At 50.6% G+C, this 10,912-nt stretch overlaps 1 protein-coding gene across 2 annotated transcripts; it reads left to right on the top strand.

Annotated features, from left to right (window-relative positions):
• Positions 1-3,303: 3,303 nt before the first annotated feature.
• On the top strand, positions 3,304-10,084 carry LOC127470306 (V-set and immunoglobulin domain-containing protein 4-like). 2 transcript variants are annotated; one of them, XM_051785673.1, is made up of 7 exons: positions 3,304-3,603; positions 4,918-5,274; positions 5,922-6,203; positions 7,480-7,548; positions 8,118-8,231; positions 8,593-8,614; positions 9,424-10,084. In XM_051785673.1, exons 1-7 carry the CDS (start codon positions 3,549-3,551, stop codon positions 9,608-9,610), a joined length of 1,086 nt encoding a protein of 361 aa, XP_051641633.1. In that variant the 5' UTR covers positions 3,304-3,548; the 3' UTR covers positions 9,611-10,084. The 2 variants fall into 2 exon arrangements, with proteins under 2 accessions (XP_051641633.1, XP_051641643.1); XM_051785683.1 differs by having other exon boundaries at positions 3,305-3,603; positions 7,483-7,548.
• The last annotated feature ends 828 nt before the right edge of the window (positions 10,085-10,912 follow it).

Genomic DNA, 10,912 nt, shown 5'->3' with positions numbered 1-10,912 from the left:
GAGGCTGTAGGCTTTGAAGCCCTGCAGTAATGTTCTCTTTCTTTCAAAAAAGGTTTTTAAAATAGGTGTGACTGTGTGTTTGGGCATGTGTTAGGTCAGAGGAGGTGGGAAGGGTATGTAGCTGGTGCTAGAGCACAGCACGCCCATCTGAGCTCAGCCTGACTGCAGGGACAGTCCCCCAAGCAGGGACACGGCTGTGGGCACCTGAAATGACCTGCAGTGTTCTTTGAGGTGTCATGACGTGGCCAGAGCTCCAACCTGAGGAGAAGGGAGCACTGAGGTAAGGTAGAGGTGTGGAGACAAAGGGCTTTCCCCTGAGGGACAGGGTGGTCACACCGTGGTCTGCACACACAGGGCACTCTCACCACTGACACTCCACGGGTGATGGGTGTCAGGAGTCCCACAGCTTGCCACAAAATCCCTCCATTCCAGCTGCACTGCAAAGCCATGGACAGTGCAGCCCCACCAACGTGGATAAACAGCAGTGTTATCCTGGAGAGCCAGCACCAGGAGCTGGTGATGTTAAATACAGCTGTTGTAGGGCAAGCTCATGAAACTGGAAAGAAATCCATGAAATATGGTCTCCACGTGTTTTGTGTCTGCATGCACTGTGGGACAGCTGGACAAGGTCCTGATCCTGATTTGGCCTGGGGTGTCCCTGGGCAGCACTTCAACAGCCAGAGGATGAGCTGAGGTCACAGCAGATCATCTCAGACCAGCACTTGTGTTTACCAAACCTAGAGCTCAGCCATGGCGCCCCAGGAGGAGGAGCTGGACAGCCTGCAAGGAGCCAGCATCACTATAGTGATGAGACTATCGAGAGAACCAGCAGCTGGTACATGTGGCAACTGCAGGTAAAGGCACATCTGAATTGCTCTGACAGCTGTGTGTGTGCAACCCACCTGTGGCACCAGTAGGAAATGAGTACTCAAAGGGCATCATATATATGGGTCCCTTTCTGGTGTCAGGAGGTGTTTACAAGGATTTGGCCAAGCTAATGGGTAACCCAGAACTGATGTCATTGACCTTGGAATTCCTAGGAAGGGAAGGGAATTTTTTCAGACGGAGTACTTGTACATCATGTTTCTGTCACGCAGGCCTTGAGGGGAAATGCTCACTTACACTAATTTCTGTTCCTTTAGGTAGAACAAGGTTATGTTTTCATGACTGACTGCCCAACTGCCTGGTGTGTGTGAGAGCTGTGGGGTGAATGGCTGGGGATGCTCACACAATCAGCCTCTGTAGGACATCCAAAAAGTACTTAGTAAATCACAGTCTGTTGAGTCAGATCTGTGATTTGGCTATGGCTGGACCAAACAAGAGTGTCTCATGTAAAAATTTCTTCTTTTTTTGAGTGCATATGGTTCAAAAAGAGCACTTTCAGATCTTCCTTTTTTAGTTACCTACTTTTGGTGATTTGCTCAAAGCCATGTACTGAATTTCACCCCCTTGCATGCTAAGAATCTTATTTCATCACTGGAAAAATGGTAGCAAACTTCTCTAGCTTCTGGCAGACTTTGTCAGAACTTGAGAGTAAAATGCAGGCTCAGCAGAGCTGGTCCCTATGAGCAGGGTCTGAGGGCCCATCTGTGCTCAAGTTTGGGGACACAAAGACTTTACTGTGTCACCTCTAATTAGCCTGAGATGGAGTAGCAAAAATTACAGAATAAAGAGTGCCTGAACTGTGATACTTGAAGAAATGATGCTTGGAAGAGTGTCCTGACCTCCTCCTGTATGTTGGGAGTAAGGTGGATGCCTGGGGGACAGGGTGCCTTACCCGTGGTGCTGCGTGGGAGAGAGCAGCATGTTCAACCCACAGAAGAGACACTGGAGGAAAATACTGCATTTTAATAAACTGGGTAGCTGGCCATAATGTCTGAGACATTGAAGGCTTTTTCTTCATATGTTCAGATTCAAACTATAAGGAGTCCCTCCAGTAAAGAAGAAATGGGCTGACTGTGTGACTCAGGGGGAAGACTAGCAGCTGTGTCTCTGTCCAGAGAGAGAAAGACGTCATGTACCTCGTATTTGAGGAACTGCAGTACTTCATGTCTATTTTAGTTAAATAGTCTTCTTTTTTTTTATCCTGTATAATTATAGCCTCAGGAAGTCTTGCATATCCGGTTCAGAAAGTAGTCCTATCAGCAGTTTTAGCTTGGGTTTTCAGCTTGTTCCAGGGCATGTTCCCCAAAATCTAGCTTCTTTTAAAGTCTTTTGTGTAGCAGACTGTTTCTCTGTCATAGCCAGGGTGTGGAAAAGGTTTGTTTTAAATCATCTCTATGAAAATGGATTCACATTCCCTCTTTGACTGACACAGCTTGAATTTTAACAAGTGCTTTTTTGTCTGCTTGTTTGCTTTTAGGCAGGACTCAAACGTCACTAAAGGCCCTCAGAGGCAGCATGGGTAGACAGATAGAAGCTATGTGTGCTGGTACCACACTGGTAGTTGCAGCAGAGATGTCAAGAAAAGTCAGCAAAAATCCAGTTTCAATGTCTTACATAGACTTGTTCTGCAAGAACAGGTGCTGCTGCCTCTGTCGTCTTCCTTGGCTGGATGGCAGCAGGTGGTGACTCTCAGCCTGGAGCTTTGGATGAATTTGTTGCACCAGGTCTTGCCACACCACATTCAGCTTTTTGCTCCAGGTGGCCTCTGCTCGCCCCAGGCAAGTTCCACTGTAGCAATCAGCAGGGCTCAGCCCGAGTCACCGGGCAAGTGCCCCCTGAGTGGGCATGCCTCCACCTGGGACTGAAATGAGATCCCTACAGTTCTCATCAGCTTACTGACTTTGGCAAAATGATAAACTCCAGCTCTCATTGCCCTAACAGAGGGAACAAGCCATCACTGACAGACAGCAGCACTTCCAGAGATGGGTCACAACCTTATGCAAAATCATGGCTATTGAATAAAATTCCAAAAGTTGCTCTAATGACTGGTTAAACACCTACAACAGAATTCACTAGGTCAGTAGATCTGCTTTTATACATGATTCTTATCAACTGTAAATCCTTCTTTTGGTAGTAATTAGCAAGCCAAGATTAATCCTGTGCATCACACCTATTGGCAAATCTTGGAAGTACTTTTAAAGGTACCCTACAGAGCACATTCAGAATGGCCCCTGGATTAAAGTCCCTTGGCCGCCAGTCATAAGTCACCCCCTTGGCAAACATGACGTGAGCCCGCAGAGCATGAAACATGATGACTTTTGCCCACAAACTGGACTATTGTAGTAGAAATGTGTGCTTAGGTAGTCTGTGATATTCAACACGACCCAGCAATGGGCACTTGCAGCCCAGAAAGCCAACTGTGACCTGGGCTGCATCAAGAGAAGTGGATGGGGACAAGGAATGGGACTGGAGAGATCCATACAGCCTTTCTCCTTCCATTACCCTTCACCTAACTCAGCAATGAAATGGACTCGTGATGTTTCAGAAAGAGGATCCTAGATGACAAAGGTCAGAAGAAAGGGAAGTGTTCTTCACTTGCAGTCTGGTCCCAGGAGGGTGGGGGTCTCTCAGAGAAAGGAAGACAGACCTGCAGTTCTGAGAGAATGAGAGAAGTTGGGTGGATAGTGGTGTTTGTGATGATTTTCATCAGCTGCAATGGTGAGTAAATATTTCTATGGATAAGAACAAAAATCAGAGTACTAAGAGGGTAGGGAAAGTCTTTTGAATTATATTGTCTTAATTTTTTTAAACTGACAAATGTGGAAAGTCTTTAGTTTATTGTATTACCAACAGAGTCTGAGAATTCACAAGGTTCTCCTTTGGTATTGGATACAACAAGGCGCTTTTAAAAGTGGAGAAATTGGGCAAGTCAGCTCCCCTGCCCCAAGGCAAGAACAGAACACAATTGTTTGGGACTCTTGGAGAGGACCCTGTCTGGTGTGCCAGCTTTCAAAACAGTCCTGGTGAAGCTGGAATATACATTCTACTAGAATTTAATAATGCATCCCCATCATTATGCTTGCATGGCCCCAGGAAGAAGAGGAGCCGTAATTGTGAGACCAGGTGCAGGCACAGGAGATTCCCCTTGGTCTCTCCTATCTGCTGACTCCCTGGTTGCATCAGGAGAGCTTAGATAGCAGCCTTGGCTTCAGTTCCTAAGCTTATGACTGTATATACCCTCTCTCAGGGCAGGTATGACACTGGCAGCAGCAGAGGAAGGCTCTGGGAAACAGGAGAAAGGTGCTTTAACAAGTTGTATACGGAAGCACAGGATTGCTCCTGATGTTTAGAAAAATGGGTTGAATTACATTCCTCATTTCAGCATAAAAAAACAGCTTTGCAGATTTCTGGGATGTGCCTCACGAGTGACTTCTTGTGTGAACATAACCAGTGCCTTTTTGGGGAGGTGAAAGGTGAGAGGGAAGAGGGGCATGGGGAGAGGTGAGCCAAGTCCAATGAAATTCAGTTGATTTGCTACTTATAAGAGGCACTTCCCAGAGGAGCTGTGAGATCCATGGCCAGACAACTGGAAAGATTGCAAGAATGAGCAGAGAAAATCTGCCCCCTCTTCTTCTGTACTTACCTGAGTGCTTGGCAGGGTGCTGATCCTGTAAGGAAGTTTTCCAAGGCTAAAGCAAAAGGATTGGCTTCAGTCCACCATTCCCATTCCAGGCCCAGTACTGCAGGGAATATCCCTAAATGCTCCTGCCTGCAAGGAGCCCCTCTACCGAGAAGGAACTGAGAACTGGTAAGTGTCCAGAGAGAGACACAATAAAAACAGCCATGAGGTCAAGGCAGCCGTTCAGTTCCCTGTGCTTGACTCTGTGGGCTGGCTTAGTGGCTGTTGTGTCCAGCACATCTGAGACACAGCCACAGGCTGGCTTGCACCGCCGGTGAGTCCCATCCGTCCTGAGGATGTTCCCCTCTTCTGCTGCATTCTGATTTCTTCCCTTCCACTGTTTTTCCCTTCAGCCCTCCTGGATCTGTCTGGTGTCCACCAGGTCAAGGGCACATGGATGGGATCCACCACTTTACCATGTACCTACGTGCCTTCAGAAGGTTTCACAGAGCAAGCACTCAGTTGGAGTGTGGAGCGGGACTCTAGCACCTCTACCATCTTTCGGAGGGATGATTCTGGTGACCACATCTTGCTCTCTAACTTCCGAGATCGAGTCAGCGTCCCAAAACACAGCCCAGGGAATGTCTCACTCCTAATTGAGAACCTTGAAATGCCTGACAGCGGACACTACACCTGTCAAGTCATCTGGAGGTCTACAAATAACAGTTTGATAACAAGGGAGGTGACCACTATAGTTAAAATTGTCAAAGGTAAATCCCACGACAAACCCCTGCTCTTGTGGAGTCAGTTAATCCGAGAACAGGTAGGAGAAGCAGTGCTGGTGGGAATAGTCTTTCACACCACACTGTCTACCCCATCCAGGCTAGAGGTTGAGGCATCTGCCTCCCTTGATGTGTTAGTTATCACTTCTCCACTCATGGAGGTGTAGGGATGGACTGGGGAAGGGGGTCAGTTAGTGTACAGCCCAGTCTGGATCTACTGATAAGCCACTTGAACCAGCGGTGCTTGAAATAACATGCAAATCTGATTTGGGTTCTCTGCAGGTAGCCAGCCACTGTCTTTGTGCTTCTTGTAGCAAGTGGGTGATGTGTGAGCCAAGTTTGCCTTCTCCCCTTCCCAAGCATCCTTGGTGTGTGCTAGAAATAACTGTCTTTCTGCAAGGGGGGTTACCCCCCAACAGAGCAGGACTTTGTGATAGGGCTGCAGGAACAGTGACACAGCTGGTGTAACCTGGTTTAAGGTACGGGTGACCTGAACTCAGCCTACGCAGGGAGGTGATGCGAGAACCTCATCCTGAGAAGGCACTGACGGCCAGAACCAGAACTGCCGTGGTGGAGGGACCTTCCCCAGCACAGCCAGGGCAGCGTGACCTGGGCCTCTCTGCTTTGTCTTCCAGTGGCAGCCACCAAGCCCATCATCAGGGCCGGCGAGCTGGGGCTGACGGTCCCGGCCGGAGCCAGCACCAGCCTGACGTGTGAGGCCAGCGGGTCCCCCCCCATCAGCTACCGCTGGTTCCGGAGCACCCCGGGGGGGAACGTCCTGCTCCAGAGCAGCGGGGCCGAGCTGGCGTGGGACAGCCTGCGGCCCTCCGACAGCGGGATGTATTTCTGCGAGGCAGCAAACAGGGCTGGGGGCGCAGCGGGCCAGCAGAGCGACACCGTGCAGCTGACAGTGACAGGTGAGTGCCCAGAGCCACAGCACAGAACATCTGGGGCCCTTCAGCAGGGCAAAGGAACAGCCCTATTTCCCTGCCCTGAAAGAAGGAAGCACCAGACACCTTTAGTACTCCTTGTCGCTGGCTCCAGCTTGTGTCCTTCTTTATTTCCTGTATTCGATTTCCTCCTCCTCTTTGAGGAACTGCTCTTTCCTGATGCAAAAGAGGTTTTGTATTTCAAGCACTTACTGATTCCTCTGTGGGTTTTTTGAAGTTCTCACTGCCTCTGTAATGCTGCCCACTGCAGTTCAGCAAATTTAGACAAGGAGTCAGGAGGAACAAGTGAGTGGAATTCAGTGGGGGAACAAACTAAACTGGCCTTTGCCAGACAGGCAGACGTGCTGCACTTCACACACGCCATGATATGACTCGTCCAGGCTCCACACAATGGTGCATGATAGGGTGGACTTGATGGCCTCAGGGGTCTTTTTCAACCTAAACAATTCCATGATGGATGTGTGGTGGAAAACTTACAGCTCTCCTTGGCTGGTAAGTCGACCAGCAGAGCTGTGAAGCCCACGATGGCACAGCCAAGCACAAGTACCACACGCTGGCCTGTGAAAGAGGCAAAGCTTGCTGAGCTCCCAGGTGATGAAGCTCTGCCTGAAACACCGTGGTGGTTTTCACAGCAGTCGCACATTGGAGCAAACAGCACGGGAACAGGGATGAATGCTGGCCATGCCGGCTGACACTGCTGCCATGGCATCCCCTCCTGTCCACTGCATGGGGCTGGTTCCTCCTGCTCCTGTCCCTCCCTGCTTCAGAGTGTGCCTGAGGATGGCAGGGGGCAAGAAAATGTCCTCTGTGTCCCTCTGGGACCAGAACTCTTGGGGTTGCAGAGCTTCAGGGGAGGTCACCTAAGGCAAGAGACCTGGCATGGGGCCTCACACCTCAGGGAGCTTACAGCACAGCTGTCAATGGCAAAGCCAGGAAATCACCACAGGAGAGAGGGAGCAAAAGAGTTCTGTGAAAATCTGAATGAGTGCCAGCAGGACAAAGCCAAAGGGTTCCCAGACTGTGCTGTAGTCAGGCATGATGCACCATGTCAGCTAGATCTGCCAGGAATCCCTGGAGCAAGGGTCAGGGAGCAGGGATGCAAGTGCCACAGGCTGCTCCAGGGTGGTTGGCAGGACACACGCAGGATGACAGGTGAGTCCAGTGCTGGCAGAGCACACCCTGCTCTCCCAATGTCAAGGGCAGCTCCCGACGGGGTTGTGATGCATCCACCATTCTCCATTAGCAGATCTGCTCCCAACAATGCTGGTCTCCAGGATGGATACTGCTCCAGAAGGGTCTGTCACGGACACAGGTGAGTGGAGTCTTGTGCTGGAAATCACCAGATTTGCACAGACAAGAGTGAGCTGACAAACACCATCTCAGACCAGCTCCAAATCTGGCTGCTGTGCCCATGGCAGATCCAGCTGAAGGGAACAAACCCGTGCCATGCCAAACCTCGGGCACCGTCCAGGCAGAAGATGCCCTTCTGGCTCTCACCCACAGGCCTGTTGAGGGGCTTTTGCTGCCTGGAGTTTGCTTGTATTACCATCCAGGGACACCCCATCCCTGGAAGTATTCAAAGACAGGTTGGGCGGGGCTTGAAGCAACCTGGTCCAGTGGAAGGTGTTCCTGCCCACGGTTACAGGTGGACGCAGGTGTGCTTTAAGATTCCTTCTAACCCAAACCACCCTGGGATTCTGTGACTCCACTGGGAAGTGACTGAACCCTAAAGTGCCCTGGGCCCCACCTTCGGCACCGCCGCAGATTTCTGTCGGGTTTAAAGCCCGTCCGAAGCAGGCCCGGGCACTGCCCGCTCCCGGCGCTGCGGCGGGGGCTCGGCCCGTGTCCCCCGGCCGCGGTCACAGCGTTCTCCCCCCGCAGGTGCCCCCCCGGCCCCGCTGCTCTACGGGACCGTGGCCGCGCTGGCCGGAGCCGCGCTGGGCGCGCTCGGGGTGGTGGCGGCGCTGCGCTGGAGGCGGCGGCGCAGGAAGGAGGGTGAGCGGCGGGGACGGCCGGGACGGCCGGAGGGGATGGGCGGTGGGGTCAGCTCCGGCCCGAGGGGACGGGCGGGCGGTGGGCACAACTCCGGCCCGAGGGGACGGGCGGGCGGTGGGGACAGCTCCGGGCGGTGGGGACAGCTCCGGCCCGAGGGGACGGGCGGGCGGTGGGGATAGCCCCGGCCCGAGGGGACGGACGGGCAGGCAGGCCCCATTCCCTCCTTCCCCAGCTGGTCCCCTCCAGGGAGAGGCCTGTGGAAGAGTTATTCCCGAATGTGGGAACACCTGGAAGCCAAGGGTTTTTTTTGTGACACATAAAACAAGTCGATGCATGTCTTGGATTTTTTTTTTTTTTTCAGATCCTCTCTATGAAGTTGCTTTGTGAGTGTAATTTCCTACCTGGCACATTAAGCACGTTGTACTGGTGTCTGCTCCTGCAAAGCCTCTTGGCTCAGTGAAAACACAAAGATTTCTTTGCCTTGCGGGGGAGGATCTGAACATTTGGCAGTTTAGTTAGCAGCACGAGGACATTAATACTTGAGCACAGGACATAGCCACTCTTTAATGTGGTGGAAAAACAGAAGGATACTCTGGGTCCTTTGCTCTGCCTATCCCATGCCATGGGAAAACTGTTCTGTTTAGGAAATTCCCACCATTATTTAACAAAGCAAAGGACAGGAATTCTCATATCTTCCCTAGAGATAAGTTCCCTCTCTACATGCCTTTCTCCATAAGAAACATGTCTCAGTGCTTGCCCAAGTATTACTTTGTGCAGTTCCTATTTGCTTATGATTATACGAACACGTCTTCTGCCTGGTCCTCATCTCAACCTTCTAACCCTTCATACTGCTTTCCTAGTCAGAGGCACACCCTAGCCATCTGTAGCCATTTTTCCCAGTTGCTCCTAGTAATTACTTTCCAAAGGCTAGAGTGTCTGCTGGTAAGTTTAGAATATAACATGATAATGCCATGAGAACTTATGGTACCAGGGTTAACTGTTCAGTGCTTCTTTTTGTGTAATTCTTCTAACATAATTTTCTAGTGTCTTTCAGAGCCTCACAGGGCCTCTCTAGACTAATATGAATTTTGCTATTCCACATATTGTGTGGTAGATCTTGTCTCCGACTAACATGTAAATTAAGTGCTGTCTGCTTTAGTCGTCCCACTCACTCGTGTCTGTCCTGTCCCAGCCACAGCACTGCAGGTGTCACGGCGCTGGAGGCTGAGGTGAAAGTCCCTATTAAATGTCTTCACAAGGAGACATGTTCTAATGCTGAAACATCCAATGACACTTTCACCGTGAAAGACAGGAAGAGTCCTGAGTATGAGAACCTTGTGACTGCAATGGAATCAGAATATGAAACAGAGGGAATTTAGCAGAGTACCAGCTCTTCTGCATGAGCAGCAATGCAGGACTGCACATACCAAATGGTGAACTTAACAGGAGCAGACCCTTCCTCCTGTTGGTCTTCTGCTCTGATAAATGTTTCACTGCTTGCTTAAACCCAGAGGAGCTGCATAATCTTCTTGGGCTTTGGCAAACAAGGCCTTGCCCGCTGGAGTAAAAACCCTCAGCTGAGCATTTGTCTATCCACTTCTACAGTGACTAATTTCTGAGCAGCCTGAATGACTAAGGTCAGGAAGAGAGGATCTGAGGGACTTGGAACGTGAACGTCTTTAGTCTGCAAATCCAGGAGTAGCTGGGTGCAATGCTACCAGCCAGTAACAGCAGCAAGGGGTACTTTTCAGTGCATGTTCCTGTTAGGACATCCCAGGCTGCAAAGAACCAGGGATTGTGCTGGAAATGGACGTCCTCTGGCTTTTGCAGTACAGCAAATACTGGTTTGCACATCCTGCTTGTCCCTGAGTCTTTTTTTGTTAGAGCATAATAAAGGGACCACAGATGGGAGGTTGATTCCCAGGAATGTCAGTTTTGCTATCAGACTGGAGCTCAGCGCACAGAGGGAGAGGGAATGAGTCTCCAAACTGCCACCACTGGTTTTCTCCTGGAAAACCAGAACTGATGTTGAAGGAAATGGTGGCATTTAGTTTTTACAGTGTGGGGGCCAGAGGCGTAACAAAATAGAGAGAAATTTGAAGCATTTGAATAATGATTAAGGGACCTCTCTGGATTTAACAGACTGACACTGATTTACTCTGTGGGACACAAGTCAATCTGTGTGATTATTAATTCTGACCTACGTTACAGGGATGCTGTGGGTGCTCATGATTGTAAAATGCTGCTCCTGCCTTCAACTGCAGCACGTTCCCTATGATACACTGTCACTTGGCAGCCTGGTTTGCCTCTTCATTGTTAATCATTTGTACCTTGCCTGTGCTGAGATGCTGCTGGCAGAAGTCTGTCCTCCCTATCTGTCCCTCCAGCCAGCATCCTTCTGTTCTCCAGGCTTGTCAGGGAGGGGGGATGCCACCTGTCCTTAACAAAGCAAATGTGTAAGAAGAGTTACTGGCTTTTATTAAACCAGTGGGTGCAGCAGGGGGAGCATGGGGAAGCAGCTGAGCTCAGGTCATGCACACCCTCCTGCTTGTTCGTGTGAGGCTGCTGCACTCCCATGAGGCAGGCAGGATCCAGCCTGTCCCTGTGGGGCCACAGCAGTGCCAGGCCCCCTGCATGCACTGGTGCCTTAGCTCACATGTGGGTGCTGCTCTCTCAGACCC

The sequence above is a fragment of the Manacus candei genome, unplaced genomic scaffold (assembly GCF_025592945.1).
Source record: "Manacus candei isolate 608988 ecotype Guabito, Panama unplaced genomic scaffold, ASM2559294v1 h1tg000003l, whole genome shotgun sequence".
Classification (NCBI taxonomy): domain Eukaryota; kingdom Metazoa; phylum Chordata; class Aves; order Passeriformes; family Pipridae; genus Manacus; species Manacus candei.
Note: the sequence above shows the minus strand (reverse complement) of the source record. Positions and strands in the feature narration are given on the sequence as shown.